General features: G+C 39.6%; 2 protein-coding genes across 4 annotated transcripts; both read right to left on the reverse strand.

The window, feature by feature from the left end:
* Positions 1-895: 895 nt before the first annotated feature.
* On the reverse strand, positions 896-4,222 carry aar2 (AAR2 splicing factor). 2 transcript variants are annotated; one of them, XM_062427415.1, is made up of 4 exons: positions 4,133-4,222; positions 3,089-3,897; positions 2,732-2,961; positions 896-1,830 (listed from the first exon to the last, which is right to left on the reverse strand). In XM_062427415.1, exons 2-4 carry the CDS (start codon positions 3,852-3,854, stop codon positions 1,663-1,665), a joined length of 1,164 nt encoding a protein of 387 aa, XP_062283399.1. In that variant the 5' UTR covers positions 3,855-3,897; positions 4,133-4,222; the 3' UTR covers positions 896-1,662. The 2 variants fall into 2 exon arrangements, with proteins under 2 accessions (XP_062283399.1, XP_062283398.1); XM_062427414.1 differs by having other exon boundaries at positions 3,089-4,187.
* A 4,919-nt stretch (positions 4,223-9,141) lies between these two features.
* On the reverse strand, positions 9,142-24,373 carry prpf6 (PRP6 pre-mRNA processing factor 6 homolog (S. cerevisiae)). 2 transcript variants are annotated; one of them, XR_009925562.1, is made up of 22 exons: positions 24,178-24,373; positions 22,600-22,762; positions 22,367-22,485; positions 22,184-22,262; positions 21,503-21,679; positions 20,721-20,849; positions 20,408-20,502; positions 20,154-20,310; positions 19,691-19,853; positions 18,645-18,763; positions 18,282-18,500; positions 16,678-16,800; positions 16,434-16,555; positions 15,026-15,164; positions 14,766-14,885; positions 13,542-13,718; positions 13,288-13,421; positions 12,642-12,733; positions 12,144-12,258; positions 11,868-11,994; positions 9,391-10,850; positions 9,142-9,347 (listed from the first exon to the last, which is right to left on the reverse strand). XR_009925562.1 is itself a non-coding variant. In XM_062426409.1 (21 exons), the coding sequence occupies exons 1-21, from the start codon at positions 24,357-24,359 to the stop codon at positions 10,698-10,700; spliced, it is 2,904 nt and encodes a 967-aa protein (XP_062282393.1). In that variant the 5' UTR covers positions 24,360-24,373; the 3' UTR covers positions 9,142-10,697. The 2 variants fall into 2 exon arrangements, 1 of the variants encoding a protein (XP_062282393.1); XM_062426409.1 differs by having other exon boundaries at positions 9,142-10,850.
* Between the last annotated feature and the right edge of the window lie 2,592 nt (positions 24,374-26,965).

Consider the following 26,965-nt stretch of genomic DNA (forward strand, 5'->3'; position numbering starts at 1 on the left):
GCTTTGGTTCTTTTCACAGCAGCTTTATGGTTATAGATGGTTTCATGGTGCTGGGGCATGTCAAAGCAGAGGAGTCCAGCTGGAGAGGCAGAAGAGTCAGGAGGAGCAGAGGAGAAATTAACACGTGAATAGATTTATGGACCAACAGGCTAACACAAGGCCTGTCCCATCCATCAGAGTTTAAGACGGAACACACACACACACTGTCGTGTTTCCATCATTTAAGGGGACACTGCATCGACTTACATTAATTTCCTGGAGACTACTCCCTCAAATTAATAATTTACATGAAGGAGACTTGCTTTCTGTCCCCATAAGGGAGGTGAACTCCCACAACTGTGTAAACAGATTTATATCCCCACAACGTGAGAAATACTGGGACCACACACACAGACAGCTAATAAATTGTGTAATTATTAGTTGTCCATTTGATGTAGTTGCGGTATGTGAAGCCCACACCTACTCCTCACAAATCTGTTTCATTTTTATTGTGGATCAGGCTTTCACTGCAGCTGCCTCACATCAGAAAAGATTAAGATCAGAGAAAGTTTAGGGATCATTTCCGTTCTGACTCCTCTTCTTAGTGTTGTCGGGGTGCCAATGTCAACAAACACCTAGTTCTTCCCAGCACTGAAAACAGCAGCTTTTCATGTTGTGTGAACGCACATTTTTTTCATAAACAATGGAAATACTGAGGAGTATACGTTTAAGATTTGAGTGTCCACAAAAAGCTCACTAACGCCATCTGGTGGATGAGAAAGAGATGACTGCTCACTGGTATCACACATGCATTATTGATAGATGATAGGAACAGAAAGTACTGGAAACGTTTTACCAAAAGCTTTGCATTTATTTCTGGGAACTTTGGAAAAATATTTTGAGGAAAATAGCAGATGCGGTCTTTATGTTTGACCAATTTAACATTAAACCAAAACTTTGACATTTTACAGTGTGAAAACAAAAAGGATTTATCAACATTAAGCATTACTCATTTTAATATATGAGGCAGAGTGACTGTTGTCACACAATACTATACGTTTGCTCTCTTGTAGCAAAATCCAGTATATCTAAAATTCTCATAAAGTTAGGTGATATGTTTATAATGTAATAATATGATTGATGAGTTCCTTCATCAATAAAATTATTATGAGACAGATCTGGTGAACCATCGAGTTCTCCATCACTGATGCCTGACTAAATTGAAGTAAAAAAAATTGTAGGGGAATGACTGATTTTAAGAAATAAATGTGATGCAATGTGACTGTATAAGAACCAAAGACAAACTGTTTGCTGAGCTTACAGAAATCTGCCAGCAGATGGTGCCACTGCCATTTAGTATACTGCAGCTCTGCCATGACTGTAACACTAATGGTTGCTTTCTTTAAACGGTGCACAAATTGTTTGAATGTACAAGAAGACACTGTAGACACTGTACAGCCCACACAGTATGTGTTGAGGATACATACTGTCAAAACATGCTGCTATACTAAGCTGTTAGTGTACTGAAACTAAGAGTGGAGAACTGGAGTGGCACTGGTCTGGCCAGATGTTCTTGTTTCCTTGAGCCTTCTGAGAACATTTGGATCTGGTGTTCTTCGCTGATCTCATTTAGCCCTGTTCCCTGCTTATGGTTCATGTATGCAAGTCCTTAGTAGAGCAGTTTCAGTCCACTGTTGCACCTTCAGGCAATTCCACCACCACAGGCGCACAGTCGTCCAAGTCTGCATCAAAATCCCAGCGAAACTTCTTGGTCAGGTGTGCTTTGAACTTCTCTGCTCTCTTACGGAGTGTGCTGTCTACTCCAGGTCCCATGGCAAACTGGAAAAAGTCCTATGAGAGAATAAGTCAAACAATGTAATGATTTGTAATTGTAAATGTGAACGTCTATGGCAGAACAATAATTAAAGGTGATGCTTCAACATGGATGTCTATGTCACACCGGTCGGACCATTGAGCTATAACATCCAGGACCATGAATGCATGTATATGTGTATCTTGTAGCCTGCGAATAATTATGTGTGAGCCATTTATGACACTGTAATCTGAGGAGATCAGTTTATATAAAATCTTTTTAATCATATCAAGAAATGTTTGACCTTGACGAAAACACACACATTTTTGCTGCAGCAATTTTTCCTTACTGCTAATGAAGCTCATTTTGTAAGAACTCTTTTAAGAGAGTAGTCTCTGTCTCTAAATAGAGTGATTATATAAAATATTGAATTAAATTATAATAACACTCGAGTGAAACAATGTCTTCATAAAGCTTGCTGCAACTTTAAAAGAAAAAATTGAATGTTCTATATTTCCACATCTACTAGAATGATTGTTTATATTTTTCATAACTTTCTAGGACTTTTTAACAGGTTAGGACACCTCTCTGGTTCTCTTGTGGCGGAGATAAGATTACTTTCTTAGGTTAAGATAATTAATAAAACTGATTTTATGTGTATGCCAAAATGTACCCATATAACTATGGGTCAATCTCAGAAAACTGACAGTAAAAACCACCTCACTTCTCTGATATTTGATATTGATTGATAAGAAAAAAAATCGATGGACGCTATAAATGACTTTACTTCCACTTAAAATATGTTATTTAGACAAAGAGATGAATCCTGATAAAGTTGACAGATATTACATAATTGTTTATTTCATTTGAATCTACTTAAAATCCCTTAAAATTATGTTTTTGCCCAACATTTATGGGACTCTGAAATTGTGCATCTACCTGCAGTGTGGACGTGAGGAAGTTGTCCTGAGACACAATGTCCACAAAGAAGTCAGGAGGGATTTCTCCGAGCTGGTGGTAGAGCACAGCAATGAGCCCCAGGTAGAGTTCCTTGCGCTTTCTGATGGCCTCCTCAGATCGACACAGCAGAGCCAGAAGTCTCTTCCAGTGTTCAAAGCCCTCATAAACGTTTCCAATCAGGAAACACACAAAAGCAAACTGCAGCTCACCTGAGGGAACAGAGGAAATTAAAGTTGTTTTTAAACATATAGCATGTACTTGTGTGTTATTTTAATGCTTTAATGTTAGTGTATTTGTCACATATGTATCTATCCCTGAACTAACAAAGGCAATCACCTAGTAGGTTGAGAGGCTGCAGCCTGTGGTTCTTCTCCAGCACAGTCTCCAGAGCGTAGCTGAGGTCCAGGCTGCACTGGGTTATCTCAGCTGGTGTAGCCCCAGGAGGATAAGTCTTCTCTGGGATAAAAGAGAAGCGCAACTCCGTCCCCTCCCTTTGCTTCATCCTGGGGAGCCTGTCAAGCCCCTCTCTCATGCTCTGGCAGGCTGTGTCATTCCTCGGCTGCTCTGCCCTGTCCTTGGTGTGTCTTAACTGAATCTCAGGAATGACATCACTGAAGGCACATATTCGTCCTGAGAGGGGTTGCAAGTTATTTGCCACCTCCTCGTTCAGACGGTCAGTGAGGGACACCCACTTCCTTATCACCTCATAGGGATAGGGCCCAAGGTAAGGGTCCAGATCTTTCAGATTCTCCCTGATTCGGCTGACCTCCTCTTCCTTCTGGGAGGCTGAGAAGTCCAGATCTTCCTCTTTAGGATCCCAGTTAGCCAACAGGATCTCTCTAGGTTTAAGAGTGAGGAAGAGGCCTGTCTTTGGGCCGATCTCTCCTCCACAACTCGGTGAGTTAACAGAGCAGTAGTTGAGGAAGTGCAGGCCTGGGGGGATCATCTTCACACCTCTGAAGCGGGGACCAACCTGCCAAGTCTTGCAATCAATCCCCAGCTCTGTACCCTGAGGGACCCCCAGCAGCACCAGGGTAGCTCCCTCCTCAAACAGCCTAAGAGCAACATCTGGATCCATATCCACAGAGCTGCTGCTGGCCATTTCTCCTCTACCCGGGAGCGCAGTTACTACTTAAGCTCACCTACTGAAAGAAACCAGACAGCGCAGAAAATAAGCTCCACTTTTCACGGTTAGGATAGTTTTTCTTTTATATTCAACAGAATTTCCCCCAAATTGTGGTCGTAAGAAACACAGCCGCTTTTTATGCTAACGTTTTGTTTGAAGGCAGTTTATCGTAATATAATAATTAAATAAGCCGGTTTTAAAACGTACACTTGTATAAAGGTGTTAACGACATTTTGTGTTTATCGCAGCTTTACCTCGTGCCGTTTGTTGTTGATATTTCGCATTTCGTTTGGACGTCGTTTAGTCACGTTAATTTATTTCCCTTCCGTATTCTGCGAAGACCCGTCCTACTCTGCCTCTGATTGGCTCTGACTCAGATATTCATAGACGTTCTACAGAGCTCTGAATCTAACCAATAGAACCACGAAGGTAAAGAGTACTAACCAATCAGAGGCAGTGTGAGGCAGGTCTTCACTGAATGCGGGTGGGAAAAGTAAAGCCCTTGCGCCATGCTGTTTATTCAAAGTGCTACATTGTTTTGCTCCGGACAAAAACTGTGGCGTATTCTAAAAGTTCCGCGTCCATCACAATTTTTTCCGAGGTTGTGTTCAGATAGTTCTGATTTCTTTGAGTGCAGTTATACTCGAAGTTCAAAAGATATAATAATGACGATTAGGTCAATTACATCTCGCTACATGAAAAATAAATACAAGTTTTAAAATCATTTGCTCATAAGCTTTCTTTTGAAGATAGTAACCAGTTGTGTATTGATTCTGCTGATCTTTTTTTTTTAAATGTTTTAAAACATCTTTTTTTTGTTTTTTTTTTGTTTTTTATAAATATTGTTAGAATAGCATGTTTTGATACATGTGTATAACCACCACCAAGACCACCACAACTAATAGGCTGATAATAATAATATGCAATATCAAAAGTAAGTAAGTAAAAAGTAAAATAATAATAATAATCATAAAAATACGTTTATTAATTCAGTTTATTTAGTACAGCACCTTCCACAGATATACAATTTAAAAAGTGCTTCACAAGAATAAAACCGTGAAACATACAAACAATAAACCATAAACAATAAGCCACAAATTAAAGTAAAAATATAAACAAAATGCAGGCAACAGGGTACACCAAATGATACACCACTAAGATGAGACAATGGGTCTTTAGTTGCTTTTTAGAATCTTCTACAGAGACCGCAAACTGTATGTCTAAAGGAAGAGAGTTCCATAGTGTTGAAGACACTACTTCAAATGCACCTTATGTTTTCAGTCCAGAGTGTGGGACACCCAGTTGGGACACCCAGTTACCTACTAGCAGTATAGGAATGGAGAAGGTCACATATTTACCCAGGCGCCTGTCCATGCAGGGCTCTATATTTGAAAACAAGAACCTGAAAATTGATCCCAAACCTGATGGGAAACCGGTGTAAAGAACTTAAAATGGGTGTGATGTGAGTTGTGCTGGACTTGGTCTGGCCATGCAACAGCATCCTGTACCATTTGTAGACAGTTCAGATATGACTTGCTGAGACAGGTGACAATGCAATTACTATAGTCCAGCCAGGATGATATGAAAGCATGAACAATCATCTAAAACTCTGCTTCAACAGACCTGAGTTGAATTGTCTGATCACATGTAATAACAAAATTTCTTGAATTATACCAGAAATCTAAGGAAAGGGACCCAATACTCTGAGCAACCTTGGGAGCTATTTTGTCTGAGGCCATAATAAGAACCGCTGTCTTGTCTTTATTAAGCTGTAAAAAGTAGTTAGAAATCCAGTCCTTAATGACAGTCAGACAGTTGTGCAACACAGACAGTTTGTCAGGGTTATCAGACTTAAAAGAGACACAAAGCTGAATATCGTCAGCATAACAGTGATATGATATATCTCTAAATTTGCAAATAACTTGAGCTAAGGGAAGCATATACGAAACAAAATAGGACCCAAAACGGAACCTTGAGGCACACCACAGGAAAGAGCAGCAGTTTTAGATTTGTAAGGAACAAGTGACACAGAAAACTGCCACACAACAACAGAGTGTCTAAGCCTTTCAATCATTATTCTGTGATCCACAGTTTTCAAAAGCTGCGCTAAGATCCAGCAGAGATGGCAGGGGAATGAGAGAAAAACAATCCAGAATTGATGGCTGAATTGCATGAGTGACAAGAAGAGGTGATATACTAGCCTTGACATCTCTAATCTTTTCTACAAAGAAGGAGAAAAAAATACTGCAATCCTTATTTGACAAAACAGGCACATCAGGAGATGTAACAGTGACAATGTTATTTATAGTGTGAAACAGGACTTTGGGGTTGAGATTACTGTTGGAGTTAAGATTTGAAAATTAAGAAGCACTTACATCTTTAACCATGTTGTTTAACTCAGTTCAAAAGTCTTTGTACTTTGTAGTAAAGACGGTGAACACAGAGCTAAGTGGATCTCTGCCCCCCAACATTTATACCAGAAACAACAAATGGTGTCATTTAACCAGGTGGATGAATTTACAGAGCAGAAAAATATCATTTTACAAGGAGCCACTATATCAATATGACATATACACCAGATGCTCCAACTGACAGAAGAATATTTCATGGCATATGGCTTACAAACATCAAATCAAACATACAAACGATAGTTGTTACAATAAGAGAGATCTTGAAAGTGTGCATATTCTGAAAGTAGTTACGGTAAATGAATTGTGGATATTATTAGCTTATCTATGGTTACTATAAAACTATTCCATAAAACAAGGAGCAATGCTGACATGCAACATCTGGTATAGTTTTAATATACAAAATACTGAGAACTTGCAAACAGTAAACATTCACCAGGAAGGCTCAAGGGTTCCTACTTTGTGAGCACATAGACACTCTGAAGTTTCTGCCAACATGTGACCAGTGCCTTGATAACTTTAATTAATCTGATCTTCTTTCTTTTCTTCCCTCGTATTTTCTGGACAGCTGAACAATTGGCTCTCTTCCCCTGAAAGCATTCAGCAAGAATAAAAGTGTTGTTATGCAGCACAATGATAACTTTTATCCAGTTATCTGTTTTAAGAATGCTGTTATCAGGTTCAAATCACTGAGAATGTGCAAACCAACCTCTCTAGCACAACCTTGGATACGGAGGCTCAAAAATAGAATAACTATATTTTTATATTATTTCTTATTTCTATGTCAAAATGTCTAAGTCTAATCAACAAAAACTGAAGAGTAAAGTTCCTTAAAATTCTTGCTGCCTCACCAGGTAATCTGGACTGCAGTTGTGAATGATGAGCTGCTCCATGCTCTCCAGTGGCTTTTCCAGGTCAAGTCTGTGCTTGCCACTCCTCTGACACCGCGTCTGCTGCGTCATACCATAGATGGAAGCCAGGATGCGCCGTGGCTGTCATGGGGCAATATCACAAAAAACAATAATAAAGACAAACAAAGCAAACAAAATAGTATGGAAAATAAAACATTATCTGAAATAGTATTTTTAGTTAATCTTTAGATGGCACAATAGAGCCAATTTAAGCAGCATTTCTTTAATTTTATTGGGGAAATTCATCCGATGCATTTGCCAGGTCTACAGTGTTTAACAATCATACAGGCAAATTATATGGCACGTCTTGTGAGGCCCACTGCATCACAGCATCAGGATAAATCGCAGTCACTGTTACCCTGTCCATGGTGCTGAAGGTGCACATACTGTGGTACCATTTACCTTTCCTGCCGGGCAGGGGTCTCTCTCTTTGGATGTATTAAACGAGCCAGTCATATTCTGCAACAGAAGATCCAAATATGGGTTTATGAGACACATTTTAATCCCCCGCCATTCATAGGAGAAAACAGACCATGAGCTTTACTAGCACCGTGAACACAGACACTGGATGGCAGCCTATCATCACCGGATATTCGAGCACCGCACTCACATGTGCAACTACAGCCGCGACTGAAGTGGCATTTACACCACTTTGTCAAACCAGCGAAGAAAAAAACAAACACCAAATGATAAACGTCTTTATCAAAGTTGCATACATAATGGCAAATCTGCAACAGTGTTCTCATACCAGATTCTGCAGCTCAACGAAGATGACCTCTCTGTAGGAGCCCAGTATTTCTTTATAGTTACATCTACGTTTACCATAAGAGTTGGCCAACAAGAGAACCACCAGGACACTACGGAGTAGAGTTCCGGTCAGACACTATGAAAGAGAGAGGTGCGTGTTATTACTATATTAAGCAAAGAAACAATAAAGAAAGAAGTTACCATTGAGGAAATAGACCATGGATCAATGTTCACTTGACTTTTGCTCGGACGCACAGTGCGCCCCAGCTGGACTTTTATTCAATGATTCATCGGTATCCATCCGTTTGCATCACATGTCATTATGACTAATGTGAAAACGGTGCTATTCAGTAATGTTCCATATCAGCTCATCTGGTGCGTAAATACGCACACTTACCATTTTAACATGTTCCACTGCCGGATCTTCAGACGAGCAAACCCATCTCTGTCACTATCAGGGAGATCCGAATAATTACTCCTGATTCGGCAACGTTCATTTTATCCAAACTCTTTTTTCAATCCACAATGTTATTTCAATATTTTTACACGGCGTTTGGTGGATATGTTAACGCAGCGGTGGGTAGACTTCCGATGTGGTGCATCGTGGTTTCCAACATCACTACTGCTCCTATTTCCTTCGCCGTCATGGATTGCTGACGCTGGGTTAGGATTTCACTAAACTCCAGTCCGATCAAGTCGAGTAAAACTTCTGCAATCAATCATTTGACTTCATTCTTTCGGTTTCGTTGACAAGACGTGATACCGAGGAGGAGTGGTGTGAAGAACTGGTGTCATTCGGTGGATGCTTTTATCCAAAACACTGTTTGATACTTTTATGACATACTTTTTCAGAGTGGGTGGCTTCACTGGTGATGGAACCCAAAACATTAACGTGAACTACAGAAAACCAGTGGGGAAAATGACACTGTGCTTAGTGGTTATGATCATATAGAATATGCAGGAAACAGGTTTCAGCCAAACAAAAATGGTAAAAAGTTAAACAACCACTTTGGAATAACAACCAAAGTGCTCACCATGCATGGAAACTGCATGGGAGGATTAAATTGGGCACAACTCCTAGACTGTAAGGTCTGAGGAAAACACATCTCACAAAGAAACTAACTGTGCAGAATTACATTTGACTTTCAAGGCACAACAATCCATTTTCATAATGACTTGTTTGGGAGTGATGCAATACACTTGTTAACTGTTTATTGGATGCCTGCAAAGTATTTTTAAACACATTTCAAGAAAGCTACAAAAAGGCAGTTCATCACTACAGCATGATAAATTATGTGACGGTAATGGACAAAGAGTTTATACACACTGTCACATCTTGCTGAGCAAACATAACCAAATAAAGACCTCTTATAATCCATGTGGGGACAAGACATGAAAATAAACTCCTAAAAAAAAAAAAACATCTTATGATTTTTTTTAACGAACACAATTTGGACAATAAAAACATTTCCGCAGACACCTAAAAGGGTTCCTTCCATTACAGAAGGTGGAATCAACCCTTTGTGTTTTAGTGTCCATTTTAAGTATCAATTTTCATTTTTAATTGTTCAATTGTTTTACAATTTTCACATCCACAATGACTGAAACTAGAATTTCAACACTATTAACTGGAGATATTAATGTCAAAGCAAAAACAAATATAAATCAAAACTGTCTATTAGTTTTAAACCCTGTTCACTGTAACACATCTAAATTATTACTGGTGCGGCCAATAATGACTAGAATTCACACAATAAGGTGCATGGAGGTCACCTGTGTGTCATCAGCACATCACAAAGGTACTGCAATATACACTTAAAAGCTGCCAAAAGATGAGATTAAAGTTTGTCTGCAATCACAGTTGCAGAGGTTGACAAACGATGGTTTTAAAGTGTTAATAATTTTACCCTTCTTTAGATTTACATATTTGTAATTCACAAAATAAAAAACTATGTACACAGGAGAACATACAGTCATACATGTCACATGAAGTCATAACTATATTTAGAGGGTTTTCCAGGCACACTGCAACAGCCAAATGAAGCGCAGCCAGTGACCAGAAGTACATCATCTCCACCATGAAGCATGGCATTCAAAACATGATACTGTGGAGATGCTTCACTGCAGCAGAACCTCGAATACTTATGAAGGTAGAATGATTGCAGCAAAATACAAAGAAAACCTGCTACAGTCTGGAAGAGAAGTGCAAATTGACAGAACTATTTACTTTCCAGCAAGACTAAGACCTCACAAATAAAGCTAAAGGCATGACAGGTATGGCTTAAAAACAACTAAATCAATATCCTTCACTGGCAAAGTCAGACCATACCCTCAACCTATCTGAGAACTTGCCAACTGCACTTCATCGACTGTCCCCATGTAACCTAATAGAGTTTGAGCAGTTGCACAGGTGCAAAGCTAGCAAAACTGAAGGTTGCAGTTGTTGCCAAATGTGTCACAACCAATATTTCAATTGAAAAGGGTAAGCAAAGATTATGTATGTTACGTATGTTATTTCAAATTTGTACAGACTTGTATTCACTTTGACATTAAAGCCTCTTTGTTAATGAGTGTCAAAACCATCTTAGTTACAGCCACTGTAATTCAATTTTGTAAAACAATACAACACGAAAAAAGGTAAGAGATAGGAAAGAGTCCTGGTACAAAACAACTGAGTGTGTCCATAGTTGCTCCCTGTAACACCGCAGACTGCCAGAGTACTCTAGGTGTTTTGAGTCCACATTTCCTCAGTTTCAGAAAGTGTTCTTGATCTTGCTGGCTACCTGCGCTAGGATCTCTCCTGTCTTCTTCTGCCAGTTCAGGACGTGTTTTGACTCGGCGCACCACAGCTCTCCATGGCGAGGCTCTGCATTCTCACAGCGCTTTCGCACCTCTTCCTGTTGTTCCTGATGGACGGAGAACATGGCAGTTAAGCACCTGCAACGCCACACATGCACTGGCCACACATACTATTTGTTGGGATGACTACCAAATTTATTAATGAGTAAAAGCATTATTGTACAGTGCAAAAAAGAATAAAGTGACAACATTATGTACTTACTAGCACATCTTCACTCCCACATACAGAATGGCTGCGACGATTGTAATGTTTATGCTTCAATCTACCATAGCCGTTACCATTAATGGTATTTTAAAACCATTTGACAACACTTGTAACTAGATACACTGATATAACAGTACATGTCTGGGATTTAAACTCTTCCTTCTACAAGTGGGAAAAATAGACCTACTTAGGTTTATTTCTTGATTTCCTCTCTCCAACTACTTTTCAATAACTTTGTATCTTGTCTTATTGGTGTTGCTGTCTAATAAGCAGCAACACAGAGCTATAAGGACGCTGCGCTCTCACACCTGCTGTATTTATAGTCATGCAAACACACACGCGCGCGCAGTCACTCTCTAGCGCGCACTCTTGCTCATTCGCTTGAGATTCCGGTAGATTGGATCTCATTTGCAGGTTTTAGGGAGCCGCTTTCAATATGTGGGATAGTTGGGATGTATGGATTACATTCTGTATATAATATATTGATTTCTGTGCGGTGGGATCTATCACTTCTCAGCGTGAGAAATGACAGGTGTGGCGTGTGAGCGTGTGAACTGCATGAAATGCGTGTGTCTCACGGTCCATGCATGAGACTTGAGGTATGGGGCTTTACGTTTACGTGGGAGCCCAGTTAAAAACTTGTCCATGTTTTGCTAGCAGTGTCCAAGCATGCCTCATTCATTTAGCCCTGTAGCCATACCATGCCCCCCCTGCAATGGCTCTGTGCCCCTCCCACTTTGGGAACCAATGCAGTATGGAGTGATAATTAATTTAGCAGAAATGTAAATGTGACCACTGACAAACACACAAAGTGGCACTAGTCTTATACCTTGTCTAGAACAGACAATAAGATGCTTACCTCTGTGCCATGCTGCTGCTCAAACTTATAGAAGAGAGCCCACGCGTCTCCCAGGTCTGGCTCAATCTTTACTGTTCGGAGAAACCACTCTCTGGCTTTGGTGATCTTGCGCTCACTCCAGAATAACCTAAAATGCGTGCATACAATTGAAATAGGAAACAATAAAAAGTCATAAATATACTGTAAAATCAAACTGCACAGAATTACAAATATACTTTAATCAAGATCTGCACTAAGAGCAAAGCACAGAGGAGGGATAAAAATGATGAGTCATACTTGGCTACAGCGAGCAAGACATGGGGATCATGTTCACATTTCTTTAAAGCATCCACACTCTTAGTCTTCCTCTGCGGCCTGGCCTCCAAAAACACGGCCTCTGCCCACAGGATACCTTGTACGGTAAAAAAAAGGGAGAGGGGTGAAACAAAGAATTTGAAATTGCAGACTGTACTGCAAGTGATTGTTTGAATGACTGTCACACCTGCAACGTTTACAAAAGGAATACTGTCTTGTTCTGGAGATTTTCTTTTTAGGAAACACATTTAAATACATTTAAGTGTACTGTATGTTACTGCTGTAATTGAAAGATCACACATCATTTGTTTGGATTTTGCTCTGCAATTGAGAATGACAAATAAATAAAGAACTACTGGATCCGTTATGGGTTGAGAAAATTCTTCTGGGTCTCTTTTAAAACCCATTGTCATCAAATTAAACACACCATTTTTTGGTTTCAGAAAATGGTCTTCCCCTACAGTGGAAACATATTCTCACCTGAATTGGGGCACTCCTGCAGGGCTTTGGCCATCAGTGTGTTGGAAATATTCTTCAGTCCTGCCCGGAACTCCAGTCTGACTGACTCCAACCTGGTTAATGTGAAACAAAAATCAATTTAAGATAAGATAAGATAAGATAATATTTTATTAGTCCCACAATGGAGAATTTTACAGGGTCACAACAACAAAGTGGATAGCAAAAAAATAGAAAGCATCAATAAAAAGAGGCACAGATTGTACGTGTCCCTTGAGTGTTGTTAAAATGTTTTTTTAACATGTGTGGCAAAAGCAAAGTAATCACAAATGAATTCATCATAACTATTTTGTTTTTAAAATATAAGTTTTCTGTCATATACATTTTTATTGTCCGTACAGAAATAAATCAAACCTGTGCCTTTATTTTCTCCATCTTGTAGTGTAGTGAAAGGGTTCCCAAAAGCCAAAATTATTTCAACAAAGGAAAAGAGGGAAGCCACTTGAATGCAAAAGTAAATATTTTCTCAGGTCACAGACATATATCCCATTAAAAGGCATAGGACAAAAATATTCATAATCCATCTGCCCCGGTGACACTTTTCTCAGGCAGCATCCTGCTTTTGCATTCAAGCGCCTTACCACATTTCCTTTGTCATGTATTTCCTCACCATAGCTCAGGACTTTGGGGGTTCTTCAGTCGTGCCTTCTCCAGGATTGCTCTGGCTCTGGTCAGCTGTCCCACTCTTTCTTCAAGACGAGACAGCAGCATCCACAGGGCCACTGAGTGAGGACACTTTTTCAACTGCAGCAACAAACAGGACATGATGACTTTTTAGAATTATTAAAGAAACAAATCATTTTCATCAAAAACAAATACAAACCAAAAGAAAACCCTTGTCTGAAACACTACCCCATGTCTCACCCCTTGGTTGTAGGCCTCTCTGGCTTTATCCATGTTTTCACACTGCTCCTCGATTTGGCCTCTCATCATCCAAAGTTTAGGAAAGTCCTCATAGTGTTTCAGGGCCTCAGTGCACAACTCCTGGGCAGCCTCTATGTTCCCCAACACCCACTCCAACTTCACTGACTTCATAAACACCTGTACAGATGAAAACATATACACATACACACATGCTTTTAAGCCATGAAATATGTATAAACAGGACCCAAGAACCCCCCTTTCAAACTCCACTGGGCTTGATATATACTTGACATGTATTCATTTTGTTGAAAAATTATTTGAAATACTTATTTCAACCCAATTTGTACAATGTAAATACCTTACTAGCTTTCAAAGGTATCAAATAGCAGCTTTCTAGGGCACAGCCAAATGCTTAACTGCTTCATTAGCACTACATGGATGTCTTATCGAACAGGACAATCAGTACAGCCAACACTGAAGCATGCTCTCTTAGTCATATCTGCCAGCAAATACAGTACAGATTACTTACAGCAGTGTAGCCAGATCACCTGAGAGTGATAGTTTAAGAGCAATGCTGACAGCATAGAGTAGTGCTAATTATATGGAAGTTTAGAAACCTAGCAAGCCTGAACCTGAGAAAAACCACGTTTGTAAAAGACACCTCAAGTACAATGTAAACACTTACTTGTAAACACTGGTTTTAAACTGAAGATTAATAAAACCTGATAACAGCAGGAGTGAGTAAAAGGACAGGACCATTTAAATACACATGCAGTCTTGCCCTTAACAAACTCATTAATCAAAACAGCCAAAGAAAGCAAAGTTTATTTGCTTATATGGGCTATATTACAATCTCAATTTGTTCTAATTTATACCATAAAATCTTCCACAATAGCGATGATAAATTCCTAAGATAGTAATTTTGAGTCTGTTTTCCAACAAAACACTACACAAGCAGCCAATGTATACTTAATACTACCTCTAAAATGTTTGAGATATGCTCGTGATGTGATGGGAATCAGAGCAGTTGATTACATATTCATTATTTTATCTATTCAGTGTTTAACGTGAATCCATGATGGTTCTGATGAATGTCTGTTTGTAATGACAATTATCGACATATATCAACATAACAAAAAACATTTTTGGCTGCATTCTCCAGAAGGACCCTCATGAGAATTTGAAACAGGAAAAACCCTTGTCCTCCCATTTTCACACACTCACCCTTGCAGTGGGGGCACTGCTGCGGGCCTTGGCCAGCAGTCGACGGGCTCTTTCATACTCATTATTTTCAGACTCCAGCTTGACGGCAGCTAGCCAGATCTCCTCACTGTTAGGGTTAGCCTAAAGACATAACACATAGGAGAGTAAGAAATAAGAGTGTCTGGGTAAGAGGCGGAGAGACTCACATGGATACTTTTAAAAAACTTGAGACATATATTTCTCTAAAAGTTTCTCTCATCAACATTGCATGAATGTGTCACCTGGAAGGCTAAAGCAAGGATACTTCTGGCTGCAGGCACATCTTCGGCCAACCACTTGGACTTGGCCCCCATCAACCACAGGACTTCTGCCTTGGGACAGTGAGCCACAGCCCTCTGGAGCAGGGCCTCCAAAGACTCCCTGACGGACACATTGGGATATGGAGGAGAAATGAAGAGGAGGAGCGCATTAGCAGTTGATGAATGAAGTGAGTGGAAAGTAAAGGAGACAAAACAAGAATGTAAAGTAATGAAGTGTGTAATAAAGACAGACTCCTAATAAAGTGATTACATAATACATTTATAAATGTCAATGTCAATGTCAATTTTATTTATCTAGCACATTTAAAACAGCCAATGGCCTACCCAAGTGCTTTACAGTAAAATAAGCAGAAACAATAAAAACAAACAATAAAAGCAATAAAAAACTAAATAATATAGAGAATTAAAACAGATAAAAGACCCAATAAAAGCGGCTATACTCCGCCAAAGGCCAAAGTGAAAAAGTGGGTTTTAAGTAGCGTTTTAAAAGTGGAGAGGCTGTTTGCAGTCCGCACAGTAAGCGGTAATGTGTTCCACAGAGTGGGAGCCGCAACTGCAAAGGCTCGATCTCCTCTAGTTTTTTTGAAGGATCGAGGAACTTCCAGTACCACCTGGTTAGCTGACCTAAGGGCTCTGGAGGGCTGATGCAGTTTAATAAGGTCAGACAGGTATTACGGGGCCAGCCAATTCAGGGACTTAAAAACAAATAAAAGAATCTTAAAATCAATCCTATACCTAACCGGAAGCCAATGAAGAGAAGAGAGCACCGGAGTTATGTGCTCTCGTTTCTTTGTCCAAGTTAGGAGACGAGCTGCTGCATTTTGAACCAGCTGCAGACGGTTAAGCTCTGACTGGTCAATGCCGACATACAGGGAGTTGCAGTAGTCTAAGCGAGATGTAATAAAAGCATGGATAACTTTTTCAAGGTCTTTCTGGCTTTGATAGGGTTTAACTTTGGCTAGAAGCCTCAGCTGAAAAAAACTAGACTTGACCACCGAGCTGACCTGTTTATCTAATTTAAAAGCACCATCAATAATAACGCCAAGATTCCTGGCGTGGGATCCTATGTAAGGTGCTAGTGGGCCAAGGGAGCTGGCAAGGATCTGAACCAGGTCAGGCTGACCGAACAGGACAACCTCTGTTTTGTTTTCATTTAATTTTAAGAAGTTTAAGTCCATCCATGTTTTAATGTCAGTCATGCAGTTATGCACAGCCTGAAGAGAATCATTGGTAGGGACCTTTAACGGCAGATATACCTGCACATCATCAGCAAAACAGTGAATTGACCCTAGGGCTACCATATAAAGGTAAATAGGTATAAATAAAATGTGATCTAATGTTTACTACATTTAAAAACAAATCTGGTCACCTGGTGCCGTGGTTTTTTTCAAAGTAGGCAGCTCTAAGCCAGACACTTTTTTTACTAGGAAACACCTGCAGAGCATGAGCGTAGATGGCCCTGGCACACTCTAGCGCTCCGTGGGATACACACTGAAAAAAAACACACAAGCATTTTTAGTGAAGATGAACTCTGACAGTAGTATATGAATGTATGACATGTAGGTGTCAGGGTCTGAGCATGGCCTTTGCAAGACTGATACACAGATACTCACACTGTCTGCATCCTCCATCCAGGTGTGTTTGCGGTCCTCCTCTTCAATGCCAATCCCTATGACTGCCCTTATCACAGCCTGGCAGGTAGCCACACTGCCTGCTTTGTCACACTCCTCTGCATCCTGCAAAACAAGAAGAGACATTAATGAGGAAAGAGACTGTGTGTGGTACACACAAGAAGAATATAAGAGTGAAGTCATGAACTCCTGACCTCAATAGCAGGTCAGCAATTCAAAGAAATTGATGGAGCCATTTATGTGGAAATTAATACACATCTCATATTTCAAGAGAAACCCCTAAACGAAACTATCCATGTTGAGTTTATAAATAAATAGTATTTTATAAAGAGGTTATCTCTGCACAGATTGACTTTCCTGGGGGAAGATCAGGGTAGTAGCTCAGGGACTCATTACACACAAAAGAACTCTTTTAGGCACGGCCAAATCCTGTCATTTTAAAGTTCATCTGCTGTTGGTGCTATGATGAAGCATAAAGGATTGCACTAACGGCCAATGATTGCAAAACAAGTGAAGTGCACAAAATGCCAGTCACAGTGCTGGCTTGTATTCTGTTGCACCCAGATGTAATAGTAGAGGGCCGCTTTGCCAAAGTATTTTGGCATGATATCAAAGCAGAAAAACACAACTAAGCTGAAAAACACTGCTGTGAGACAATCATTCATTTTTTTGACCATAGAACTGAGAAGTATATCCAGATATACAAACAAACAGTTTCGAATTTGGATAAAAAATAAGAATAGTGATTTATAATATTAATTTATATTCAACAGTTGATTGTAATTGGAACTACAGGCTTGTTTTACTCCGGCTTGTTTTTACATGTCATCAATGTGTGCATGAAAGAACTTGAGTGGAAAATTAGAAAAAAGTTAAAACATTACAAAAAATGTTTTTACGCTTGACTGAGGTGAAGAGAGGCAAAAAATTATAGCAGATGAAAGCACCAGATCTGAGTTAACTGATAAGGAGACTAATGTTACTCAAATTACTACATGAAAAAAAAACATAAATACCATATTCCCATCATGTTTTCGACATCACTTTCATTTCTTTGAGGTTTGAGTTGTGCTATTTAATCAAGTCATCTAGATGCACCCTTTTCATCTGCAATGGTTTAATGACACTGGACTTTAGAATTAGCATCATGATATGCCCAAACTCCTAACATACGCGTAACAGAGTTGGATATTAATTTGCATTTTCTATTTTAAATTTAAATTTGCACTTAATATGGATGGAAACTTGCCTAGTGACAATTTGGATCAAGAACTATACCTTTAATCTCTAACATTCACAATACCACCTCTAATAATCTGTCCATCTTAATTTACTTTTTTATTGGTTGAGGAGCTAATATGATGAATTCTAATGAAACAGTACTGTTAGTCATCGAATATGAAGCCCTTGATATCTCTGTCCTAACTTGAAGATTTGCTATCATGACAATATATTATATATTGTGGCCTCAGGGAATGCAATTATTCATTCAATGGAGGCAGCTCTACCATAAACTGCTATTGAAACCCTGCTCGCTCCCTCTTTCTCCGTGATGTCAGAGAAACCACAAAGGCACAGGAACACACCTGTATCCACTGCTCTCTGTTGATCTCCACACCATTTGCGCGAAGTGAAGTGATGGCTCTGTCAATGATCTTTTCCACCATCTGAGTGTTGCTATTGGCCTCTTCCAACTTGGCAGCGGTGATCCAAATGTGGCGATCAGTGGGGATGTTCTCTCGGGCTTTGTTCAAGACACGACGGGCGTTCTCGTACGTTTCTAACCTCGCCAGTGCCAGCCACAGCTAGAGAGGACAGACAGAGATAGTGAGACATTCAGGTAGAACAAATGTCCATGTGTAGTATTGCAGAGTATGAATGGCATCTTGTGAATCCATAATGCAATGTTTCACGTTGGGAATAAAAACATGAAACAGCGACATGTGTACCTCCACACTAGTAGGGCAACACTCCACAGCTCTGCTAAGCATGATCCTGGCATCCTCTGGCTCCTCCAGCTCCACGGCTGTCTTCCACAGTCGCACTGACTTGGACACGTTCTCCAGGGCTACACAGGAAACAATTGCACAACTATTCAGTAATTTCATTGTCTAAGCAACTTGCAGCAAGTGGGCAGGTCAATGTGTTGCTAAAGGCAACAAAGTACCTCTGAGAGGATTTTTTTGGATCTTGTTACAGAATCTCTATAAACCAATTGGCCACTCTGGCACAATGATGGCAATGTTTTTACAACTGAGAATACACAGACCTAATTCTATTTACACTGGCAAGACATTATGTAGCAGGAAGGAAATGGAAGCAGTAGAGATTACAGCGAACACACAACTAATAAAAACACTCAATAGCACATTATGCATTTGTACTAAAATTCACTAGTGTCTGGGTCACAAGTGTCATGTGTGTAATGGAGAAAAGTAGAGCAGAGGTAACTGAACATGTAGAGGCAGATAAAGCTCTTACATGGAGGAAGCCCCACATCCATCTCTGTCAGTCGAGTATGCTGCTGGGAAATATTGGTGTATGTGTGTGTGTGTGTGTGTGTGTGTATGTGCATGCGTATATGTGCATGTGTGTGTGAATGTTGGGGCATTGACACCATGGTTGAAAGAGGGTGCTGGCCTTTATACGAAGCCAGGACTACAGCTGCCAAATGTAATCCTTAGAAAATCTTATGCAATCTTATGTGTGCAGGGAGTGATTATGTCTGTGTGGGTGTTTTTACGAGGCACTGGACAAATTGAGACTGGTTTAGAATGGTTGCCCTGCAGAAATGAGTGTCTTCCTTTTTGGCAGGAGAAATTGTTACATTCACGTATGTGCTCCTCATATCAACACAAAAACAACTTACTCTTTTAAACTCTTCAACTGGACTCTCACAATGTTATGATGGATATACACAAACAGGAAACAGCTTAAAAGCATTGCTTAAGGACATGATTTTCATTTATTGTTATAGTTAATATTATTGTCTTACCCTTCCTGAGGACTCGTTTCTTGGCCCTGACATCTGTCTCCAGCTCTGCGGCTCTGATGTAGATGCGGACAGATTGTGGCAGGTGGCGGACAGCCTGGGCTACCACAGCTTTAGCTGTGTCACCGGGCTGGAGCCTGGCTGCCTCTAGCCACACATCCTCACTCTGATGGGCAGAGAGAAATGCTTATACCAATGAGGGGAAGGACCACTTTCATCATTTGGAAGTTGGCCAAGCAGAATCATGCAATTTGATTAAACAACTGGTAATGCTGTCTGAGATGTTTGCTATTCAGCACTGTTGTTATAATGGGAGTCCAACAGATATATACTGGTCAGCTGATATTATCAACTGATATTGGCCTCCTCTGATACATCCCCAAAACATACACCAATAATAAACCAAATAATATGTATACGTATTTAAGCCTTAACAAATTTAGTTTGCTTGTTGGGCATCTTTTACCTTGGGACACATCTCAGTGCCTTTCATGATGAGGTTCCGGGCCACCTGAAGTTTGCCGGTGACCTCCTCGAGCCTGGCAGAGGCAATCCAGGCAGGTGGGTGATGGGGATTGGTCTCCCTCACTGATTTCAGCAGCAGGCGAGCCTTTTTGATGTCACTGGTTATGCAGAGCCAAAGATAAACCATTGGCATGTAACAATTTATTTTACACAAAAAAACAACATGGTCTTCTGGTGTCACCAGTGTTTCTCTACCTGATATCTCCTCCATGCGTGGGGATCATGGAGTTGAGATCTGTCAGGTAACCCTTAGGATCCACCACTGTCTGTCCACTCACTGAGTCAGATACCTAGAGGCAAAAAGGCAGACAGAGGTGAAAAAGAATCTATATATAAATTCTTTGTATCAGGCATACAAACAGCAGAGTCCAAAAAAGCCTACATGATGGCTTCATCTTGCAGCTATTGCTGCTGCTGTCAGTCTTGTATTATTACGTTTGTTTCTCTGCTTGTATGAATCACAGAACAGGAGAAAAGTGAAAGCGGTGGTGGATGATGCATTATTTACCTGACTGAGCCTCATATCCATGAGTGTGTTCCTGGCCTGACCAATTTTCCTCATGTCCAGCTCTCCTGTCCCCGGTGTCATCAAGCCAGGGGTCATGCTTCCTGGGTAAGGAGTGTTCAGACCTCCCAGCTAGTGAAGAGAGAATGTAATGATAATGGAGTGGAACATCACAGTCTCTGTCAGAGTCTTGTTACTGCATGGCAAAAAAGACTTGATACATAGGCCTAGATCATATGTCAATTTTATCCAAGTGCTGTAAATGATACCTGTGAAAATTCATACTATAGAGGGTTGTGTGTCTATTTGTTTTCTAGTCAAATACTGGATAACGTGTACAGCTTGCACACACAGTGAATCAGAGTAATCAAATTGTGTTAATAATATATATTAAGTGACATGAGAGGCCCTGCGACAAATATCAGCTGACATACACTAAATGGGAAAGTGTGTCCAAACCTTTGACTGGTACTGTATATGTGTTTTCAGTTATAAGACTGATTTTGTTCTCTCTACAATAATTTGACAGAGACGTTTATATTAATTCTTAATCAGTTTTTATCATAACAATGCCATATTCCCATGCTGTGCAGCCTCATTATGCAGGGAGGTCCACTGTGACTACATTGTTGCAAGAAGAAATTGATCATTTGCACACTGTGTGAATTGTACAGAAGTGATATTTTGCTCACACTGACTCCTGCTGGTGCAGGTTGAAACTACATAATGTGTGTTAAGTGAAGTCTTTTTGCATGGATTTCTACTGTGTCTGCGTGTTTACTAACCCCCTGCAGAGGGTCGACACTGGTGTTTTTCTCTCCAGTCTGCAGATGTTTGGAGAAGAAGCTATCGGGGACAGGGGTGAGTTTCTCATAGCGAGGGTTCCTCTGGCGCTTATTCCTGGCATCTCCCACCTCCGGGATGCTCAGCCACTCCTCCTCTGACACCTCTGCCAACTTTCTCTGTGTAGAGATGGGAAATGGTGTGAAGAAGGATGAAAGGGAAATGTGGATCTTGGAGTGTCAGCATTGTTGTTACAATTTCTCTTTAATCATGAGACAGTGCAAATAAGTCCAGGTGTGCCAAAATACTGATATGTAAAATTTGAAAAATTCTTTCATTTATTCATGAGTCATGAGTATGCGACTCTCCGCTCTCATTTCTGATTCAGCAAAGGCACATGTGGCTTCTATGTGACAGACTTACAGGTACATACTCCTTTGATCTTGTCAAAAAGCCTTAAATCCTGTTACCAGTGATTTTCAGTTTTACTGCAACCACCTCTTTTTTTTAAAACACCATGCTGGTGATGCTTAAAGCAAGGATGATTTCCTATTCTAGATTAAATTGAGAAGATATACGTTTTAACCCAATAGTGACAGTTATTTATATGTCCCTACAATGTTCAGAGAGACACAACAACAGAGGAAGATTTTAGGTGCATGTATGTATGTGCAATTGTATACCTTTAGATCTGAGAACTGCTGCTGGATTTTGGGTCGCTCCATACGATATTTCTCAATTTCTTCCTTTTCTCTCAGCTCCCTTAAAAATACATAGGAAAATGTCAAATATGAGTGCACTTGTAAATGTGTGTATGCTGTTACCTCAAAACTCAAATGACAGAATAGTCTGTGTTTTTTAGCAACCTTCTTTCTTTGCGTCTTTCATCCATCCTCTTGTCAAGTGCTGCATATATAGCGTCTGCTTCTTCATCATCTTTCTCATATGGTCCACTGGAGAACAAGCTACCTGCATATCCATTAAACTACAAAAAAAGACAGCATAATGTCATTAAAATTAGATATAAGCAGAGTCATCTTGTCAACCTTTCACCTATAAACATTTTAATTAAAATCAGAAACAGATCAATCAAAGGCACCTCATCATAGTTGGTGTCATTCAGATCTTCATCATCATCATCCTGGTTCTTTTTCATTTGGTCCCCAACCGTCCTCTTCCCTGGGGGTGCATGTCGGTCATCAACTGGATCGTTGGCATCACGAGCAGGACCAATATCGGATCGGGTGGTGAAACCAGTAGCACTGAATAGAAACAATTTATAAAAAACATACATAAATCATAGAGAGGCTTGTGATAAACATGCATGGAAATGTCCAATAAATAGCATGAATAAATAACAAGCTGATCATGACTTGACAACGTGACTTATCATATGCTTTCAGCACTGCTATGATGCTTTGCTGGATGACTTGGATGTGGAAGATGGATGTGCAAACTAAAGAGCAGTTTGATAACAATGCAATTCAGCTGTATTCAATAGGGCAACAGCTTGTGCAAAAAAAAGCATTCCTGTGTCTCTTGGTGGAGGTTTTTAGGGATCTCAGTCCAGGAAGGGATGGGTTGGAGATGAACTTGCTGCAGGTGGATCAGCAAGATAGACGTGATGTTATGTTTCCAGCATTGATGATTAAATTCCAGCAACCACCATAAGCCCAGTTTTGCTGTGGGGTTACAGCAGGCGTCAATCCCCCTCTTAAGAGGACAGTGTGCTGGGATCACAGGGACGTTAATCCATTCAATATTTATTTCAGCACTCCTTTGCACTTTTTGTGTCCTGTTTACAGTTAACAGAAATGATTTCATCTGTATATAGACATTGTATGTTAATGTCTAGTTGTTGTTACCAAATCTATGAGGCTTATACATAATAGTGGTATGTGTAGGTTGACTTGATCGGCTAGTTGTGCGTGTGTATTTCATTTAGCATGTAAGACACTAAAAACACAGTCAAGTTCTTCATATGCCTGAAAATTAAAGCACCACCAATACATCAGTCAGCTGATAAAAAGTTATACAGGCAGCGTTTAACGCATATTTGATCCTATTACTTAATTCAATTTAAACATATGTACATGTGTTTTTGTTATTCAGTTAGTTTAGTTACTTATAGTTGGTTATAATTATTACATTTTAAGTGTCGTTTACTGTTTCAGTGCATTGATGTAATTTAAAATGTATTGTCAAACTATAAAATGTCATGTCTTCATTACATATCATTGTCAAACGTGTTTGATGACTACACTGAAGAGATCATTGCAAAAAAAAAAAGTATGTTTATGTATATATGTAAAATTATCGGCTGACATCTCGATATTGGATTTTTGTTACTACTTAATAGGTAATAGGGTATCGCCATCGGTCCAGTATCAGCTTGGCTCTAGAAAAATACTTGACCATTAAAATGTACTCTGATATTGATTAGGAGGTAATAATTAGAGTTCCGCTCATTAACTTAATGCTTGTACATAGCTAATATAATTTAATTGACTGGTTACTGTTACGTGCTTAAGAATAATTAATGTACCATTATTGTAAGATTAAATGAAGTTTCCTGTCAATTCAGCTGCCGACACAAACCAAACTTCAGCTCTAGCGCCGACTTCATCCAGCAGTCGTACGGTAACCTATCCGTAGCTTATTGAGCTAGTTAGCTTACCCTCTGCCGAGACCGGGGACGTATCCCAGCGGAGCGGGCATCCCCAGGAACGGCTTCTTCTTTTTACCCATAAGCGGAGAGGCGAGGGGCATGATCGGGGGCTCGCGGCCAGCCCCCGCCGCCCCGGTGCCTCCCGCCGATGATTTGGAGACAATTTTGGGACCTTGTTTTGCACTAGCCATCGTTGCATGCACGACGACGAGCCTCACTGCCGGATGAACAACAGTCTCACATCCGCTCACTGCAAACAGCGACCCCGTCCTTCCGGAAATGTCCGCTGGTTCTTGTAACAGCGCCCCCCACAGGGTGGTCATTACTTATTTTCACTTCCTTTAACGTTATATAGTATATTAAGTTCAGAATGATTGATGCGAATGAATTGATATTTATTTTTTTGCAACTTTCACTGTGTGACTTTGCGATTTATATATATATTTTTAAAATGTGACATATTTGTAATGATTCATACTCATCTTAGTTTCCCATGGCATCCACAGGAGGGGGCCACAAGCTGAAGAATAATAGGCTGTAAATAATAAGCTATTAAATACAATTCAAACTTCACCTATAAGATACATACTGAGGTATTCCTCCATGGACTCAAAAGTGTATGCCTATTTAAACTTGATTTCTGATGGTCAATCATTAAATATCTGAGTATTTTGCATGACGTAGTTTAATAATATATTTATGGAAAATGCTCAAAGTTGATGAGCTAATGTGGGATTTGGAGTTTTTCTGTGATAAAATAAGATAAGATAAGAGGTACTTTATTTATTCATTGTCACTAAATGAGTTATTTCCTACCTACTCTTTTCACCTCTAGTGAGTCAGGGGGAGGCAAACCAATGATGGATCCTGCCTTTTTTTATCAGCTTGTTGAACTTATTTCTGTCCTCTGACTTCAACAGAAAACAGCATAAAAAAACTCACTTGCTAAAATACTTTGCTTAAACACATGCAAGAGTGACCTGCTGACATCAAATGACAGGACAGATGTTTGTACATTATAATACTTTACTGTAATATTCTCATAATTATTTTCCGTAAGGGCATTAATGCAAACTTTAACAATAACTAAATTAAATTTAGTAATCAGTATAATATGCTCTGTTGTTGTATTTTATAGGACAATTTAATTCACGGCATATATAGTATCAGTCAAAAGTTTGGACAAGCATTACCATATCCTTGGAAGAGAAAGTGTGTCCAAACTTTTGACTGGTAATGTATGACATAGCTGACATTTGCCTGAAGAAACAATCGGGCCTTGAAGGTTGAAACAATCCTTCCCATTTTTCATAATCTCAGGGTTTTTATTGTATCGTAACAGAAGCATACTCTGGCACTCAGTAGAGTTGTTAATAAAATATTGAAGTGTACTTGAGGCAGTTTTTTTAAAGAGGTTATTTAGATGTGTAGAGTTGATGGAGCCATACATTTTTAGTGATTTCAATGTTTCTGAGTAATGTTTCTCATTTTAGTTATGTTACAGCAATAACTTATCTGACATTATGAGTAAAAAATATCCATGTTGGAGAGTCTATATCCAAACATGAGACAGGAGACTGCAATAAAGGTAATTACATTGTAACATGACATCTCTGCATTTCATCTCCTGAGATGAAGTGAGGCCATACATCACTTAGTTTCAATCACGTTTAACCTCACCCATCCGCAATTTGAGCCTTGGCTGGGGTCCTTACATTTTTCTTCATTTACATCGCCTGGAGGGCAGACATTATTTCACTCCTGGGAGATGTTATGATGAAAATGGACTGTCAGACACATTAGAAGATATATAGCTCAAACAGCAAAGGACCAATTAAAGCATGAAGCGCAACTCAAACCTTGATTTCACTCAGCTATTGCATTGGCTCTTTTTTTGGTGATTAGTTCAATGATCAATGCTTCAATGATTTTAGTCAAATGATTTTTTTTAATCAAATATAGAAGCCAGCATTATGTGTATCTTGAATTTACATCATATGTTTTATATAATAAGGGGGAGGCAGTCAAAAAAAACCCCAACAGATTAGATGTCAGTGTGCTGAGCATAGTGCTGACCCATGGATGACTGATCCAGGTCAGTCTCGTTGATGATGAATAAATCATTAGTAATACTGGCCAGTGTTAACAATGAGAAAATCCTTCAGCTTGTCATCCAAACATGCAGCCCCCTTCTTCTTTTGCATGAGAAAAGATTCATTTATCTCTGCTATGACTAATGCATGAGTAGTAACCATCCACATCCAAAATAGGAATTCCACATAATTGTCTTGCATTTAGTTAACCAAAGTGTGTTTATTACATTAAACACATTCAGTACACCGACCCTTTCTACACACAAATATACACATATTAAAAATCTGAAATTGTAGCGGCAGTGGCAGGAGAAGATAGCTTATATCTGCTTGGGGGTCTTGAGACTGAATGAGTAACCATGGTCTTGCCAAAGAACATACTATCATCATTCCCTTTGATGTGCTGCCATAAAACATTTGGCAATGCTCTGTAAATGCAGCTGTGAGCTGGAAACAGAGTGTAGAATGAAGATACTAAAAAAAATAAACAGTTTTTTGGTCAATTTACCTGCATTATAAACAAAGTGGTCTTGACACTCAGGTCTTAAAGAAACTGATATTGGGTTTTTGTTTTTTTTAAATAAATGCAAGAGCTAACGATGTAAATCAGGATTGTGACTGGCAGTCCATTGGCACGTTTTCATTATACTGACGGCAATAGAAGAATGTCCTCACGTTAGAGTAAGCCATTAGTGTGGTTTGTC

This window comes from Scomber scombrus, chromosome 10 (assembly GCF_963691925.1).
Source record: "Scomber scombrus chromosome 10, fScoSco1.1, whole genome shotgun sequence".
Lineage (NCBI taxonomy): Eukaryota > Metazoa > Chordata > Actinopteri > Scombriformes > Scombridae > Scomber > Scomber scombrus.